The 19,785-nt window shown below is 34.3% G+C and overlaps 1 protein-coding gene and 1 long non-coding RNA gene across 3 annotated transcripts in view; one reads left to right on the top strand and one right to left on the bottom strand.

Annotated features, from left to right (window-relative positions):
• Positions 1 to 17,439, bottom strand: part of LOC5571102 (venom carboxylesterase-6) — a 38,721-nt gene extending 21,282 nt beyond the window's left edge. For both annotated transcript variants that reach the window (XM_021854290.1, XM_021854291.1), the window contains exon 1: positions 16,845 to 17,439. In XM_021854290.1, coding sequence (XP_021709982.1) covers positions 16,845 to 17,048 — 204 coding nt within the window. In that variant the 5' untranslated portion in view covers positions 17,049 to 17,439. The remainder of the gene's footprint in view (positions 1 to 16,844) is intronic.
• LOC110679500 lies at positions 87 to 1,158 on the top strand. Its single transcript, XR_002502532.1, has 2 exons — positions 87 to 853; positions 915 to 1,158. It is a non-coding gene; the product is annotated as an uncharacterized LOC110679500 (long non-coding RNA).
• Positions 17,440 to 19,785: the final 2,346 nt, after the last annotated feature.

Genomic DNA, 19,785 nt, shown 5'->3' with positions numbered 1-19,785 from the left:
AGAAACTAAACTTGATATTGACAATGCTCTTGAAACTATAACAAATTCCATTGTTGAAGCCCGGAGCATTCACGCAGAGAAAACAGACCTTTTTGTTTCAAAAATAAATATGATTGAAATATTTTTTAAAAACTACAATTGTTTTTGTTGAATACAAATATTGAATTTTATTGTTCCAAAAAATTTAATTGTTGTTTTTACACCAAACTGATTGGAACACAAGTACCTTAGATTCAATAAAATATTTTATTGGCTATTGACATAATCTGTTTTGCTTTCAAAAAAAGTTTTTTTGTTTCAAAAAATCCTAATATTGATACACATACATATGCATTATATGAGAGTGTATTTTTATATCCTGCAAATAAAAAATAAAATAATATGTTAATCAGTCCACAGTCCGGGAAGTCCCTCTTCTGCGCCAACTGCAGCCAGTACTTATAGCTCAGAAATGCCGTAGGTACGAACAGATAAAAGGTACCAAGCCAAAAGGCAGAATAATTAATATCACTTGAGATAGGTAGACATGACATGTATGAGTATGTTTTTTTGCTAGTATGTACGCACGGCCAGACGCCATTTCCATGATTTGAAACAAAGCTAAAATGGATTCAACAGAAGAAGTACTGGCTATGAATGTTGAGGAAATTATTGACGCGCTGGTGGATTTATTGCTGAGTTTTGGACTCTCTGAAGAATTTATCAATCGTACCCTGGGTAAGTAATTGTCTTGTTTCCATGTAATTATCTGATAATGAACTTAGGCGCATTTTTTTGATCTTTAGAAAATCAATATACCCTTGCAAATCCTGGAACGGAAGGAAATTCAAGAATTGATGCATGGATTGTCCAGGTATAAATTAACAGAGGAAGTGTTAAAAAATAAATAAATTGTATTTTTCTATGTATCATAGGTATCTCCACCATTATCCACAGATTGCCTTTCGACCGCATCACCGGTGGTAAGAGAAAGTAATTCCGAAGCCATCACTCGTGAACGGTGCATTGTTATTTACGTGCTGACCGCGTCAACAAAATGCCGAGTTATTTGCAGAAATGGCAAATGCAATTTTTTAACCAGGAGCTTATAAGAAGGCAATAACTCATCTAATGATTATTTGTAAATGAGATGTAAATAAAATCTAAATTGAGAGAAAATAGTCTGTTTATTTGTGATTATTTCAAATGAAATATCGGGCTACCAGAAAAAAATATAAATAAAAAAGTTGGATCAAAAAAGTACATATTTGAAAACAAAAATTATTATTTTTGTTTTTAAAAATCCTTTTTTTGGTTCAAAAAATATAAATTTTAAAAACAACACAGTTATTTTTTGGTTCAACATAAGGTTTAGCATTATCAAATATATTTATTATGAATTCAAAGAAACTAATTTTTGTTTGTGCTCACGACTGATTTTAGATACAAAAAAATATTTTTTTAAAACAACAAAATTTTGTTGTTGAATTCAAAAAAATATATTATTAGCCGAGAAATGATAATTTTTTTTGTTGATTTCAATACAGAATATTATTGATTTTAAAAATCATTTCTCTGCGTGTTGCAATTCCAAAATGTGAAGTAAAATTTGAATCCGTGATTATAGACGATGATCTTAAACTCTTGATCCGTCTTAAAAACGTGAGGAGAAGGCAATTTCAACGCACTCGCGATCCTGCTATGAAAATTATATGGCAGGATTTGCAGAAAGAAATCAAGAAACGTTTTGCTCAATTAAGAAACAAAAATTTTGAAAATAAAATTTCTCAATTGGACCCTGGCTCTAAGCCCTTTTGGAAATTATCGAAAATCTTGAAAAAACCTCAGAAGCCAATACCGGCATTGAAAGAGGAAAACAAATTATTACTAACTAATTGCGAAAAAGCTCAAAAACTTGCTATGCAGTTTGAAAGTGCGCACAATTTTAATTTAGGACTTACTAGTCCAATTGAAAATGAAGTTACTCAGGAGTTCGAAAATATTCTCAATCAAGAGAACGTTTTCGAAAATGCCTGGGAGACTGATTTGGAAGAAGTGAGAACTATTATTAAAAAATTCAAAAACATGAAAGCTCCTGGCGATGATGGAATTTTCTACATCCTCATCAAGAAACTTCCAGAAAGTAGCTTATCATTTTTAGTTGATATATTTAACAAATGTTTTCAATTAGCATATTTTCCTGACAAATGGAAAAATGCTAAGGTTGTTCCAATTTTAAAACCAGACAAAAATCCTGCAGAAGCTTCTAGCTATCGTCCAATCAGTTTGCTTTCCTCCATCAGTAAACTTTTTGAAAAGGTTATTTTGAACAGAATGATGGTCCACATCAACGAAAATTCGATTTTTGCCAATGAACAGTTCGGATTCCGCCATGGACATTCGACTACTCATCAACTTTTACGTGTAACAAATTTGATCCGTTCCAACAAATCTGAAGGCTATTCTACTGGTCTTGCTCTTCTAGACATAGAAAAAGCATTCGACAGTGTTTGGCATGAAGGTTTGATTGTAAAATTAAAAAACTTCAATTTTCCAACATACATTGTTAGAATAATTCAAAGTTATCTGTCAAATCGTACACTTCAGGTTAATTATCAGAACTCCAGATCTGAAAGACTTCCTGTAAGAGCTGGTGTTCCTCAAGGCAGCATCTTGGGACCAATATTATACAATATTTTCACATCTGACTTACCTGAGCTACCTCAGGGATGTCAAAAATCATTGTTTGCGGATGACACAGGCCTCTCCGCCAAAGGACGAAGCCTGCGTGTCATCTGTAGTCGATTGCAAAAAAGTTTGGATATTTTTTCTTCATACTTGCAAAAATGGAAGATTTCTCCTAATGCTTCCAAAACTCAACTAATAATATTCCCACATAAACCAAAAGCTCTTTATTTGAAACCTTCAAGTAGACATGTTGTCACGATGAGAGGGGTTCCAATAAATTGGTCAGATGAAGTTAAGTATCTAGGGCTCATGCTAGATAAGAATTTAACTTTCAAAAATCACATTGAGGGCATTCAAGCCAAATGTAATAAATATGTAAAATGTCTCTATCCCCTTATTAATAGAAAATCAAAACTTTGTCTTAAGAACAAGCTGTTGATATTCAAACAAATTTTCAGGCCAGCCATGTTGTATGCTGTACCAATATGGACTAGCTGTTGTAATACCAGGAAGAAAGCTCTGCAGAGAATTCAAAATAAAATTTTGAAAATGATTCTGAGGCTTCCTCCCTGGTATAGTACCAATGAGTTACATAGAATATCCAATGTTGAAACATTGGAACAAATGTCAAATACAATCATTAATAATTTCAGGCAAAAATCGTTACAATCTTCTATTGCCACGATTAATGCGTTATATGTTTAGGTTAAGTATATTCAAACCGTTTTTTTTTCTCTTATAAGCAGGTGAAATCAACTCACCTGTAAAAAAAACTGAACTGCTACGGCAAATGAAATGTAATACCGTAATCCGGGGTAACATTGATCAGCGGGGTAAGATTGATCGGTATGATCCTTCTCGTAAAGGGTTCGAATCATCATTTAGTGATGAAATATTTTCAAAGTATGAACGGCGCCTCTCTTTCTTACATCCATAAGCTAACGAATGTTGAGGTGTTTGCGAAAATTGGTTTTCGTTCATGCGTGAATTTGTCAACTTTTTGAATCAATGATTTTTATCATTATGGATGACACTGGCGAAGATTCATGTCTCACATAAGTTCTGCAAATGGTATGAGCAAGGAAAATGCGATGGTAACTAAAAATGGCATCGCTGAAAACGATTCCGTTGTCAAATTTTTCATAAGTTTATTCAATTAAACAACAATAACGAACTACTATTAAGAATGCAGAATTTCCTTAGAAAATTGCCTACCTTTAGGCGTAATCCATGGTTCAACGCGATTTTATTTTTGAAATAACTCAAAAAGTAAATGACTTGTAAGAATTTGGTCTTTATATTCGGCTTCAGGGGCCATGATTTAAGTAAGCAACGACATTTCCAATATTACCGAACCTTTTTTTACAAGGGTGATCAATGTTACCCCATATCAGCTTAATAAAAAAATCACTTAAAACATTTATTTAAACATACTTATATCTGTTTAAAACGAAAGTACAGTATATAGTCACTAGCGGTAGGTGCCAGTACTTGTTTTAAAAATATAAAACCAGCGACATTTGCATTTTTAAATGAAAAATTTGAGAAATATCCCAAAAACTGATCAATGTTACCCCGGATTACGGTATGTTGTTAACAAAATGTTAATTAAATCTTAAATTTGTTTTACCAAATAAGGATGATAGTGTTGTCAAATAACACAGAACACCTAGATATAAGAAATGAATGTAATGTTTGGAATGATACTAATAAAAAAAAAAAAAAAAAAAAAGGATGCCATTCAACAGCTCAAGAACAACAACAAATTTTTGATGCATACTAGATTGAAAAACACTCCGTTGCCAAGAAAGTAATACACAAACAAACGTCATTTTGCGCTCTAAATTTGTTTTGAATCCCAAAACTTTGGTCTAGTTACCTTCGATATTGGTCATATCGACATATGGAGAGTAAATTGAGAACGGAAAATCAACAGAAACATATCGAGATATGGAGATATCGAGATAAGGAGGATATCGAGATATGGAGAGTGAAAATGTATGCAGACTGAAGGGACTTATAAAATCATCGACATAGGGAGAGATATCGAGATGTAGAACATCGAGATGTGGAGAGTCGACTGTATTTTGTTTAAAATTCCTGGTACCGTTCCCGAACGGCTACTACCGCAACTGCTGGAACACGTGTACCAATAGCGATTTTTTTACCACCCTTTTTTATATTTTCCTCATATAACATTGGTTGAAATATTTCTGTTGGCGCTTTTCTCTGGCGGATCTCTGTTAAGGCTTCTTGTTATTAATATGTTATGATTTTTTTATGGCGTAGATAATCTACCATTGGCACCGGAAACTATCTTAGCATGAATTTTAAATAAATGAATACTGTTAGTTTCCCTTATGAATTTCGCGTGTTTCTTAAAAAAAATAGAACATTGTCATAAACATATCTTTTAACTTTAACTTTTAACCCCTAGGGGTCCACGGACCACTGGTTGAGAAACCCTGCCCTACCCAGACAACCATAATGTACGTACCGTAAAACGGGGTATCTTTGATAATGCGGGTAACTTTGATAGTGCGTAGCCCACCACATACACACTAAGGAAAAATTACCGACTTCGGTGATTCGTTTACCGAAATCTCAACAGCTGAACTGTCGGTAATCGTTTCGGTAAACGAAAAAATTACCGACAAGTCTGTAAACTAGGACAGGAGCAGCCACTGTCAAATTTACCGACTGATCGGTAACATTTAGTGAAAAAATGTGTGGGGTTTGTAATTTATTTTACAGAATAACTGTTTTTTTATTGTGAATTATTTCCACGGATTCCTCTTTAAAAGAAACGACAAAAATCATGTTTTCTATTTCAGTTGATATATTTGATTGTTAAAAATCATTTGTTCGGCCTAATCTTGCTCTCGTTGATGCTCACGGTATTCCAAAAATCTGGATCCCGTGCCCAATAATCCTTCTGCTCGTGCTTCAGCTGGGGTCAAATTTACGTTCTACAGTTGCCTGTAGAATGATTCCGTTTCTGGAGCACGATATGATTTAACGATAGTTGAGTAGGAATCGAGCACTTGAATACGTAATTATGTATTAAGCCAGCGCCTGTCGAGTGCAAGTACCCAACTACTTGTCATCTGAAAAAAAAAACATGTTTTACTTCGTGAGGACACCGAATAATTTCTCTCCAAGAAATCTTACCTTATAGCGTAGCTGCTCATATTTAGCATGTATTCTCATTACCATTTTTATTAAAGTCGCCCCTAACACCTGGTTTTACCACTCAAAAACGTCGAATCTGAACCCAAAAGCTGAATGGAAACATAACATGGCGGAGTTGACGTTTTCGCTGCCCATGTTACCGATCTCGGTAATGACGGGCATGATTTACCGAAACTCAGCTAATAGTTTTACGGATTTCGATAATATAGCTGATTTACGGATTAACCAGTAAAGTATTTCACCGTGTTCGTTAAATTTGCGAGAATTCAGATCGTTCGTCTTTTTATTTACGGATGACGGTAATTAGGCTTTAAAATACCGAATTATCAGTAAATTTCTTGATCACCGATTTATTCCGGTATTTTTTTTTACCGAACTACGAGTGTCTGTTTAAGTGTGTACTAAACGAAAAATCATAATTTCTGTTAATCGGTTAAGCAAAACGAATGCAAAACTAAAGAATATTAGTATGACACTCCATATAAAAGCTGTTTTCATTTGAATCGAGACCATTTGAGGCTTTTTACACGAATATTAAAAATTGACGCAATTTTAGCATTTTTGAAACGCTTACAAACAATCTGTTCTACGATCACTATTTGATGTACTTTTGAATAGTTGGCCACTTATATTTGGCAGCCTAGTTATCATAGAACTTGAATACGGTCTCAAATCTTTTAGCGAAAAGCATTTTCACAAACTGGGACCATTTTTGTAATCTAAGTCAGAAATTTCCATATAACGTTAAACGCCTATAGGTATGCAATGTCATACTATGTTCGTAATTCATTAAATTTTGTTCGATGCATACTCCATAATCAAAGTTACCCCAAAACAGAAAACTGACTTTCGATTATATGAAAAATTATATATCCATTCAAAATAAATCTTTTGGCAATCTATCAACAGCAATTGATAGGTAGGATGCCAGTACTTGTTTTAAAAATATAAATTATAATTCTTTGAAACAGCATGCATAGATATTCAAGTTTTCTTCGAAAAAACTATCAAAGTTACCCCGTTTTACGGTATAACGAAATCACCTGGAGGCTTTGTATGTGCAACATTTTACTTATAAGATGTCGCGAAAAGGCCTAGTACGTACAAAAGTGGAGGCCATATGCATGCATATATTATGTGATGAATAATAACAAACAATGCGAGTGTATAAATATTCCACCGAACTAACCTGTGATCTCATGCGACCTAACTTATGATAACAAATGTCGATTTGACAGCTGCTACGGATTGATTCGACTTACTTTGTACGAGTGTACGGTACGAAACAAAATGTACAAATGAACTCAGAAGAGAAGTGTTTTATGCGAGGAAGCTCATCAATCTGACGAGTTTATCAACGGTGTTTTGCGAGTTTGATGTAATTAGTACGAATAAACGAGTTGTAACATGAACTTTCATGCGATTTCTGGTTGTCTGGGTAGTGGTTTATGGCGAATCGATGGAGGAAGTAGAGTTGACAGCAGCGCGCTCTATTTGCATGGTTGAAGTCTAGGGAACTAGGACTGGCCCGACACAAGACTGAGGTGGTGGTGGTGTACAATAATCGCAAGTCCGAGCAATAGGCGCTTATCTCGGTGATTGCACCATAGAGTCCAAGCGATTCCTTAGGAATCTGGGGGTACAGATCGATGATAAGCTCAGCTTCGCTAGCCACGTTGAATATGCCTTTAAATGGACATCTATGACAATAGCTGCGCTTTCGAAGATGATGTCTAACAGCTCTGCTGTAATTGCAAGCAAACGCATGCTCCTGGCAGGCGTGGCGCTATCCATATTAAGGTATGGAGGACCAATCTTGTCAAAAGCACTTAAAACGGGCAGAAACCTAAAGCACGTATAGGATCATGTTCTTAAGAGTAGCAAGTGCATACCGAGCGGTTTCTAAAGAGGTCGTGTGCATCATAGCCGGGATGACGCCCGTCGGGCTCTTCAGCAAGGAAGATGTTCAATACTTTAACCAAAGAGGTACCAGAGGAGTCCGCAACGCGTGTAAACAGACAACGCTTAGAGGTTAACAGCAAGAATGGGATAACTCCACTAAAGGTAGATGCACCCATCGGCTAATACCAAATGTGTCAGCTTGGTATAAAAGAAGCCATGGGGAAGTGAACTTCCACCTGACGCAGTTTCTGTCAGGACATGGGTGCTATAGGCAGTACAGGTCGGACTCGATTATCCGGAGACTCGTTTATCCGGGGACTCAATTATCCGGGATTCGATTATCCGGAATTTTAGACTCGATTATCCGGAATTTGTTTTTTGATGTTCTTGTTTTTCAATTTTTATGCATAAATCTGAGATAATTTGGTATTGCAATATACAATATGAATTGTTTTGCAGTTTTGAACGTATTTGAGAAAAGGAGGGTTTGAAAAAGTGTTTTTTTGTGTATGCTGATAAAAATTTGTTTTTTCTTGTAAAGACCTCTACTGTTCCTAGAAATAATTTCTGGCTACGCCACCGCATCGTATAGATAGAATTAAGAAAAAAGATAATATTAATGTTCTTTTATCGAAGATTTCAATTTTTTCTTAGTGATTCGATTATCCGGAGGATTCGATTATCCGGAGTGAAAAAAAAATCGATACTCCGGATAATCGAGTCCGACCTGTACCTGCATAGGTTCGGGCACTCAGAATCTCCGTCCTTACAAAGGAATTGTAGGGCCTTCCGTCCTAACAAAGGAAAAATAGGACCGTATCGGTGGACAATTCACTCCGGAAAATTTGAATTTACAGTATATTCACTGCGCTTAAAACATCAGTGGGACATTATCTTGATATAACTCGGAAATCTAACGACCCTTTTCATGAAAAAGCTTTCATCCTGGAATCAAAAACGTCACTTCTTGATTTATTTCTAATTTTCGATTACATAATTCAATAAACATCCGACTAGTCTAGGCTTCAACAATATTTGGATGTAAGGCAATTTAATGATTGCAGTTTCGAATAGCGACGATCCGAAAAAGATTGAGATCATTCCATATCAGCAGTATTTAGCAGATACTACCCAATGCTGCCTATAGAATCCCACTAATGGCGTATAAGCAAGGAAAATGATTTTTTTTGTTTTGAAAAACAACGTTCAATAAAAGAAGGATTCAAAAAACTTGGGCTGAGAATAAGCGAACCCTAGCCATCCGGATTTGATACCAGTCCTTTTATTAGCTATGATATTCAAAATGCTTATTTTCTCTAAAGGTAATTAGAATGATGACATAATACGGCCCGACGATTTTTTGGCGGACCCAGAAGCCACTGCGAGAGTAACGGGATTCGATTTGGATATTATCCATAGGTTTGCAACAATCCCTGGTGCGCTTTCCTCAAAGCAAGAGATCAATGTTGGAGCAGTCGAAAAGTATGGAGGAGTAACTAGGCAGCTCGGTAAATGGCTTCATGATTCCTACTCTCTTACACATTCGGTGCATGGGATCTTGATGCACGGATCCGCTATAATAAGCTACTGTGCAGTTTTGATTGGGCTGATGCCGAAACAGGCACAAGAGTGTCACAATAAGTTTTATATAAAAATTGATATGAAAAATTAGACCTCTGGCCCCTATAATGACCATGACGAAACAGTTTCCTTTAATTGATGATTTACGAAGGAGCGCAATAATTACTTGCAGTATACTTAAACGTCTTGTCTATATTTATGGAAAGTTATTTGTTCAGTGTTAGATTAAAATCAGTATTTCTTATTACGCGAAAATAATTATACTTATGTAAGCTACATATTTATATAGCTTTGCAATCTTTTTTTTCTGTCCCTGAGAAATAAAACCTCAACCATATTCCGTTTAATCAGACGTTGAAAATCATACCTATGCCTTCATTTATCTCGCAGATAAATTGCTGTTATAGTGTTTCATTCCATAATATGGGGCAGTTTCACATCTGTGGGATGGACAAAGTTTTAAATTTCTATTCAAATGAACACTTTTTCATACTCTTCTGCGTAATCGAAACATCAGAGAAGATTTTCAATGAAGAGAATCAAACAAGCAGTTCAAGTACCGTAATCCGGGGGAGAATTTGATCAGGTCGGTTCCAAAATTTCCTCCCAAGGATGCTGAAGGTTTCGCTGGCACCACAGGCATTCCAAGTTTTCTAGTTTATGGATGTCTAATGATGACTTTGAACTATTTCGTTTTAGTAGGGTCAGTTTTGTATAGAAATATTCACACTTTTTGAAGGTGTAAGAAACACAGTTGGAAATGTTGGTGCTAAACAATCCACTGGTTCTATGCCTACATGTTATCTTTGAGTGTTTAACCCTCTAATACCCAACCCCGCCTTTAGACGGGGTACACTTTGGAATTATGTGTATTTTTTCGTAGCTCGCAAATCAAAATGATTTTATTTTTGGCTTATACCTTGACTCATAACACGCATATAAGAAAAGTTTTTTATGACTTTTGAAACTTTTTTGTATTTTTAGAAATTGTTTGAAAAATTGCATTCTTATATAACCTACAAATGCCTGGGCTTCATTTAAAGTGTAATATAAAAAATCGTACCTTTTATATTTTTCTACGATTAACCTACCACAAACGAAGAGCCTGGTGGTATTAAAATCATTTCAAACCTGTTTTTCCGTTAGTTACATGGAAAATAAAATACGCTCCGAAAAAAAAATAAAAATTTAATATTTTTAAAAATACCGTAACAATTTAAATTTTTATTGTTGCCAAAAATCAACAACTAGAAAAGGCTTCAAGAAAAAATGAAAAAAGCTAGGGATGTTCAAAAATAAAAATTATAAAAATCAAAAACCAAAATTTAAAACTTTGCGAATAAAAATAAATAAATGCCCAAAACGTGTTTAGAACGATTTTAGATAACGAAAAATAATACTTAAATCGAAAATAAAAATTTGGGTATTAGAGGGTTAAAGTGTTGTGTAAGCTTAAGTATGAACTACTGAACTCATTTTTGATATTATACAGCACATCAAGTATAGTCTTTTGTTCATAAAACCATTTATTCTCAAATAATGTGCTTCTTTCAAGGAAAATTGCCTACATTTGGGCGTTTTAGGCAGATTTCCTAAACATATTTTTGCTATAAAATGATGAAATACTCGAGTTGTAAGAAATTTGACATCATTTTCAGATTCAGGAGACCCAAATTTAGTGGAGAGGGAAACTTTTTATTCTCAAACCTGCTTTTTGCATGGTGATCAATTTCGCCCCAGCGTGTCATTTTACTGATATAGTTCAATGGAGTATTGATTTTGTCGAAATTTATTTGACTATATTTGCATGCGGAAGGACAACACAACAAAAAGTTGTAAAGTAGTGATCAATTTGCTCCCGGATTACGGTACTGTACCTATTAATCCCGCCCAAATTGCCAATCTTCTGACAGATACGCGTATTTCCCCTATCACTTGCAGTATTCTTAAACGTCGGTTACTCGTATCCACTTTGTCAAAATATAAGCAATCAGGCAGGAATTAGAGGGTATAATACTCAAACCTCCTTTTATGATCCACTTTATGGTGAATAACCGCAAATTTCGAGTTATAATTCTTTAAATTTGTGTTTGTGAAAATGCTTTTCGCTAAGAGATTTGAGACCATATTCAAGTTCTATTATAACTAATCTGTCAAATATAAATGACGTACTATTCAAAACTACAACAAATAGTGATTGCAGAACAGATTGTTCGTATACGTTTCGAAATTGCTAAAGTTGCATCATTTTTCAATATTCGTATATTAAGTCTCAAATGTTCTCAACTCAAATAGCTTTGACATGAAGTGTTATACCAATATTCTTTACTTTTGCATCAGTTATGCTCAACTGATTAATCCGTTAACGCCCAAGGTATCCCACAATTGTGCTTCAGTCCCGAAATTGTTATTTATAGTTTGGTTCCCATAAAATTAACAAAGTTTCAGCAAACAAATTGAAGTCTATGTTGAGGATCCAAAAAAAATCTTTAAAGTGTGTTATCGATATCTGATAGCTTTATAGAATTAATTTTGCATTTTATCAAGGCAAAATTTAACTTTCTTGATCCTTTAGAAGCAGTAAGCGTTGTTAAAAATATTTTCGATCGGAAACGTTCAACTCGTTTACTACCACGGGGGAGAAAACTTACGCTTACAACGAAGGGCCCAGAAAAAGTTAAAAGTCCAACTTTGACTATGCATATCTCTTTCGTTTGCTAAACAATTTTTATTTTATTTTCAGCAATCAAATTAGACATATTTAAATTTAGAAGAATAGTATACCCAATTTTTTTTTTAGCAAAATTTTCTTCTTAGAGATATCTGGTACGGATTTGTGGCACAAATTAAGCAATGTAACAATATTTAAGGTGATAAATTATTGTTTCCTTGGTGAACATAAGTTCCGGAACCACAATTCACTTGTTTGGGCTGAAATATAATTTTTTGATTACCCTCAAAATTTGTTTTAGTAAAAAAAACGGAAAACCCTGTTTTTATTTTTTTTACCTGTAAATCAAAATTTGACCCTGTGACATAGTTTTTTCTACATGAATTTGATTGTAGAAGCCCAGCATTATTTTTGAGCAGAAATAGAACTTATTGATTACATTCAAAATATCTTTAAGTTAAAAAACTATGAAAAAAATAATTTTTTAACACTGTTTGCCTGTAAAGCAAAATCCAAGGCAATAACTGGTGAATTTCGCGACTGAAACATTACTGCTGAAGAAATATAATTTTTGATAACACTCTAAATTGATTTCAATTTTGAGAATTACGTAGACTCTATTTTTTTACTATTTTCCAATTAATCAAAATTTAATGCGATGATATCTTGTTTTGTCGCAATAAATTTTATTATAGAAGTCTGGTGAACACGTTAGTTCAGAAAATAAAATTTTTGAGTGCATTCTAGATTTATTTTATTTCAAAAACTACGAAAAGCCCTTTTTAAACTTTTTGCCTGCAATCAAAAATTGAAAACTATTTATTCGACTTTAACGTTCCCTGACAAACGCGCTAACCAGCCGAGTGGAAGTTTAACAACTACCGAAAAGCTAAACATTACATATACTTTGCAATTGGATTAAATGGACAAATTGATGTGAAGTTTTGCGAAAAAGTTACACGTCTTCTCAGTGAGAATCGAACTCACGACTCCCTGATCTCTAGTTAGGGCGCGCTACCACTACGCTATGAGAGGACTCATGAACGCAGAAGTTAACCTGAATTCGATTTCAGCTCAATAATCACGTGGTCCTTTTTCGCAAAGTGCACCTCTTTCGGAAGAATTAGATGACCATCCAAACACAACGCTTTCTATTCATATCCAATGCCTAGCCCGAGAGCGCATTATTTTTAGGTATGAAAATAGCACACTACACTAGCCAGCAACTGTGCTGGCTGAGGTTTCTATTGTGTGGGCTTCCAATGGCTCGTATGTATATGTACAAAGAATTGCCGATGATTTAAAGAAGGTAAAATTCCCAATTAAAAATAACCTTAATTATTGCCAATATTTATGGAACCAGAACAAATCGAAAGAATAGCCTATGTTCAAAAAAGGAAAAATTTCTGATGAAAATGATTTTAAATCCTAGCAGCATAAGCATAGCAAAGATAAGCAATTAGAGCGGAATTAAAATGTACAAGGTACTCCAATCTACTTTTTTTTGTTCCCCGTTGGTAACCCAGAAACGAACGTCTTGACGCGAGTTCACAACTTCGTCCTGAATTAACGGATCGTTTGATTTATTCTCTTGGAGCACTAATAAAGCGACAAAAAAATCAAAAAAAAAAAAAAAAAATTAGCTGATCAGTTATTGAGCCACACCTATGAACCCTACTCATCAGCGTTGAAGCAATTTGATTATTTTTTTTGATCGTAATTCGGCCACACGACCCGTTCGGCCAAATGGCATTCGGCCAAATGGCGTTCGGCCAAACGGCGGCCGGACACCAAAGGCAAATCATTCTAATAAAAACACATTGCTTTGCATTTTGATTTACAGACTAACGGGCTAAAACCTTGAGTTTTTAATAGCTCTTTAGGTTAAAAATAAGTCCTAACAAGAAGCTTTATTTCTGCACTGACGTGTTAAGTAGACTTCTACAATCAACGCATTTTCGAAAAGAAATACATGTACGGGCCAACAGTTTGACAGAACTTAAAATGATTTTAAGAAGTTTTTAGGTAAAATAAATTTTGAGTGTTTTTCAATACTTATATTTCTGCTCAAACATATGTTCTAGTCTTCTAGAATGAAATTTATGTCGTAAAAATTGAATGTATCGCTTTGAGTTTGGCTTAACTAGCAAATAATTCAAAACAATGAGGGTTTCTTCTATTCTTAAGCAAAATAAGTGTTGATTGTTATCTGAAATTTTCATTTTACCCCAAACATGTTAACCAAACCTACACTCCCGTGCATAAGTTTGGGTTCACCCCCTCGTACAAAAGTGTTCTGTCCATATCTCTGTGTACACGTCTAATTGAAATACTTTAAGTCGCACTCGAAAGGCAATGAGTTATTCTTACTTCGTATGTATTTTTCCAAAAACATTTTTTGAGTTTTGTATACTTAATTTTTACTTAAAGTTGTTACATTTTTCAAAAAACACTGAAAAATCATATCAAATTTCCTCAGCATTGGATCGACCAAAATTTTAAATCAAAGTGTCATTAGAATCGTAATCTTATATTCTTTGAAGAGACCCCACGCATTTTTGGTGGAAAAATCTGGAAAGTATTCAAAATCAATGAAACAGTCAGTCAAGTCATCGTGCTAAAGTTAGGGTTCACCCCTCAGTATGATGCAAATCGTGAAAAAGTTTGGGTTCGCCTGAGCCGCATCATTTTTGTCAATATCTCTGCCATTTTACAACCGATTTTATTAGTTTAAAGCTTTTTTGAGCGCAAATGATAGCGCGTACATGATTGGTTTGAGATTTCACAGATTTAAGTAGGTTCAGGTGAACCCAAACTTTTGCACGATACACCATACTGAGGGGTGAACCCAAACTTTTGCACGATGACTTGACTAACTGTTATATTGGTTTTGAATGCTTTTCAGATTTTTTCGAAAAATTTCGTGAGTGCTCTTCAAAGAATATAAGATTACGATTCTAATGACACCTTGTTTTAACATTTTGGTCGATCCAATGCTGAGGAAATCGGCTTTGATTTTTCAGTGTGTTTTTTGAAAAATGTCACAACTTTAAGTAAAAATTTAGTATACAAAGTTCAATGTATGTTTTTGGAAAAATACATACAAAGTAAGAGTAACTCTTTGCCTTTCGAATGTGGCTTAAAGAGTTTCCATTGGACGTGTAATCACAGAGATATGGACTGAACACTTTTGCATGTGTTTTGGGGAGTGAACCCAAACTTATGCACGGGAGTGTATATAAGCAAATACATATATACCAAAAAATATATGTAATCGCTTTGAATTTCGATTTATAAGCTAATGAGTTCAAAGCTTCGGTTTCTTGTTGTTTTTTAAGCAACAAAAATGTGAGAGTATTTAAAAATTATAATCACTGTTCTTATACAATTAAATATGTTATAAACATAAGATCTACATGCCATTGATTTACAACTCGATTCATGGTCATACAGTTAAACAAAATTAGTTTCCAATGTTTGTTTTTGGTAAAATAAATTTTGAGTGTTTTCAAAATTTACTATTTTTTCCCAAAGATGGTCACTGAATTTCTACAAGTAAGTTCATGCCAAAATAATATGACATTGCTATCTATATATTGTTTTTAAGGCAAAGAGGTTGAAAATCTAGGTTTTCTCGTAAGTTTTTAGTAAAAAATGTTTTATGTGTACCGTCGATGGGGTTGACAATGGGTCTAGGGGGTGAGATTGGGTTAAAACGTAAAAATATGATTTATGAAATATTTCAACTAATAACGCTGATATTACTAAAGTTAATAATTAATATGTTAGGGAATATATTATTACACATAATTCATTATACTATACATTTTTAGAAATAGTAGTTTTTTTTACTATATCAATAAACTTGTTTGTTGAAACTATATAAAATTTACAACATTTAATTTCTCCTGTACAAAGTATCACGCATGTACTTTAACCTCTATCGTTGTATTAGTAGAAGGTTAAAAGTCTTTTCATTACACTTCACACGTATTTTCCGGAATTTCTTTGATTTTTCCACAAAAAATTCATTTTTTTCGGTACAGTGTCTAAAACATCAAAAATGGGGGTGAGATTGGTTCAAGCAAGAACGATAGTAAATGGAATTTCAAGTCCACTTTTTTCACATTTTACGGTGCCGATTGTTCTCTTTTTTCATTAAAATATGTTTATTCTTTCTAAATACAGCATCTCTTAAACATCAAACAAGTCTATTTGAGGATTCCGTGCATTGAATAAAAATGCAACGCATTTTGACAACTTCTCAAACCAGCAACTGTGTTTCGTGCGCAGCAACATCGCAAAATTGTATCAAATATATTTTTTTTGGTTAGAATTCCATTGATATCTTGTCCCGTGGACAGATATAAAAACTACAGGGGAACCGTCGAAATATGAGAAGTGATATAGAACAATGAATTTTAACCGAAAATGCACAGACTTCCAGTATCATAAAACAACATCGACATTATTATGTAACGAGATTGTGGATCATGTGTGAGCTGCTTTTCGATATTTTCGATAACCACGGAATTAAGTTCCTCAAAACGGCTAAGGAACATTGGTGTCGATTTCACGACATGATCTGACAGAGGTTGTCCCTTTAAACTAATTGTATTAGTCTAGTTGAATCATGCTGCTACAATACGAGAATATATTATTAAACGTTATCAACGGTTGTTTTTGTAATTGTTTTTGAAAATTGCCGATCCCGAAAAATTTAGTTTGGAGGGAATTGTAAAAATGTTACAGTTGATAAAATACGATTCACATGAAATAATACGTCAATGCTTCACTAATGCTTCTGTGACCACGATAACTATTCACCAACCTCAAAGCGTAGTTCTCCTATTGGCGGTTGAGCATACGGAATCCCCAGATATGCACAGTATAACTTTTTTGTGAACGTTTCTCTCAGAACACCTGCACCAATTCCATTATCAAACTTAGCAATACATTTCGGGCTTCTTGCAGCAACGCTATGGATGAATGCTGCCATTAGCAGTGTAACGCAAAAACTGAGGTACGTTTTCATATCCTTATTTTCACCAATCTGATATTGGATGCACTTTGTTTCCCATTGAGATTGCAACTGCACTGCACAGCATTATTTCCACGTGCCTCGAACAGGATTGTTCCGATTCGTTTTACTGCTGTTATATGTGCGGTTAAAGTTGTTTTATTTTCACATGGGCTGTAAGCTTTCGAGTGTGTATCCGTCCCTTAAGCCGTAAATGTTGAATACGACACACTTGTACTGTTTAATTGCAACGTTGAGCTCTGCCCCATAGCGTACATTTGAATTAGCAAAAAGCTAATGAGCAGCTACGATTCAATTTGTCTGATTGGCAATTTAACGATGCATAAATTTCTCCGGGTGTATTGGCGAGAATGTTCCTCGAACTGCTACCGACTACTATTGACGCATGCAATGAAAGTGCGCTGCTTTTTATAAATTCACACCCAATTAGAGTAGCGTGGTAACAGAATACTGGAGAAGCGACAATGTCTCTTTTGGGATTTATCGTAGGGTTGCTCATCCAGTTTTACCAGTCACAACGTTTCTTGATACGGAAAATACCAGATTTTTCCTGATCGATAATTCACAGTAGATACTGTGAACTTACAAGGTTGCAGGGCTGGTATCAGGTCGGTTTTTGAAGACTAGCTCACTATTTCAGTGCGAGTCTTTGCAAAGTATTTAATTTTAATGGGCAGACAGTAATGTCCGTTTTTTAACTACAATGGTCTTTGAAGTTACGTTTTTCCTCTATGTACTTGCAGTAAATCCAAAGTTTTAGAAGCCTCAGTGAAACTCACGGGCCTATCCCACTCCTGCAGAAATTCATCTAGAGATTCTTAAACCAATTCCGTCAGAAATTCCTACAGTGATTTTTCTCTGAAATTTCCAAGAGAAATTTTTCCAATGTGCTGCGTTTTTTATTTAAATTCTATATTAGTATCATTCCACACATTGCATCCATTTCTTATATCTAGGTGTTCGGTGTTAGAAAACACTATCATCCTAATTTGGTAAAACTAAATTAAGCATTTATTAACACTTTGTTAACAACATATTACATTTCATTTGCCGTAGCAGTTCAGAATTTTTACAGATGAGTTGTGTTCACCTGCTTATAAGAGAAGCAATAGCTTCCAATTAACCTAACCTAACTTAACCTAGATATATGTATAACGCATTTATCGTGCCGAGAGAAGATTTCAACGATTTTTGTCTAATATTTTATTCGACATTTGTTCCAGTGTTTCAACATTCGACATTCTTTTTTTTTAATTTCTTTATTATTATCATTCCAAACATTAAATTCATTTCTTATATCTAGGTGTTCTGTGTTATTAGACAACACTATCATCTTTATTTTGTAAAACAAATTTAAGATTGTTTTTACATTTTGTTAACAACATATTACATTTCATTTGCCGTAGCAGTTCAGATTTTTTACAGGTGAGTTGATTTCACCTGCTTATAAGAGAAAAAAAACGCTTTGAATTTACTTAATCTAACTTAAGGTGATTGTAGAACGAAGCCACACCACAAATTTTCAAGGGCATAAGACTTGAGAACCAAACAGAGCTCCGCGTTGACAATCTATCCCATTGGTCACCACCAGCAAGCAAGCAATTTGATTGGTTTTCAACGCGAACTGTTGTCAGATTCTCTCGTCTTGTGCACTTGAAAATTAAAAGTTTGGCTTCGTTTTATAATAACCTTAACCTAAACATATAACGCATTAATCGTGGCAATAGAAGATTGTAACAATTTTTGTCTGAAATTAATAATGATTTTATCTTACATTTGTTCCAATATTTCAACATTGGATATTCTATATAACTAATTGGTAGTATACCAGGGAGGAATCTTCAGAATCATTTTCTAAATTTTATTTTGAATTCTCTGCAGAGCTTTCTTCCTGGTATTACAACAGCTAGTCCATATTGGTACAGCATACAGCATGGCTGGCCTGAAAATTTGTTTGAATAACAAAAGCTTGTTCTTAAGACAAAGTTATGATTTTTTTTAATAATGGGATAGAGACATATTACATATTTATTACATTTGGCTTGAATGCCCTCAATGCGATTTTTGAAAGTTAAATTCTTATCTAGCATGAGCCCTAGATACTTAACTTCATCTGACCAATTTATTGGAGCTCCTCTCATCATGACAACATGTCTACTTGAAGGTTTCAAATAAAGAGCTTTTGGTTTATGTGGAAATATTATTAGTTGAGTTTTGGAAGCATTAGGAGAAATCTTCCATTTTTGGAAGTATGAAGAAAAAATATCCAAACTTTTTTGCAATCGACTACAGATGACACGCAGGCTTCGTCCTTTGGCGGAGAGGCCTGTGTCATCCGCAAACAAGGAGTTTTGATATCCCTGAGGTAACTCAGATGTGAAAATATTGTAAGTCAGATGTGAAAATATTGTATAATATTGGTCCCAAAATGCTATCTTGAGGAACACCAGCTCTTACAGGAAGTCTTTCAAATCTGGAGTTCTGATAATTAACCTGAAGTGTACGATTTGACAGATAACTTTGAATTATTCGAACAATGTATGTTGGAAAATTAAAGTTATTTAATTTTACAATTAAACCTTCATGCACTATCGAATGCTTTTTCTATGTCTAGAAGAGCAAGACCAGTAGAATAGCCTTTAGATTTGTTGGAACGGATAAAATTTGTTACAAGTAAAAGTTGATGAGTGGTCGAATGTCCATGGCGGAATCCGAACTGTTCATTGGCAAA

The sequence above is a fragment of the Aedes aegypti genome, chromosome 3 (assembly GCF_002204515.2).
Source record: "Aedes aegypti strain LVP_AGWG chromosome 3, AaegL5.0 Primary Assembly, whole genome shotgun sequence".
NCBI lineage: Eukaryota > Metazoa > Arthropoda > Insecta > Diptera > Culicidae > Aedes > Aedes aegypti.
Note: the sequence above shows the minus strand (reverse complement) of the source record. Positions and strands in the feature narration are given on the sequence as shown.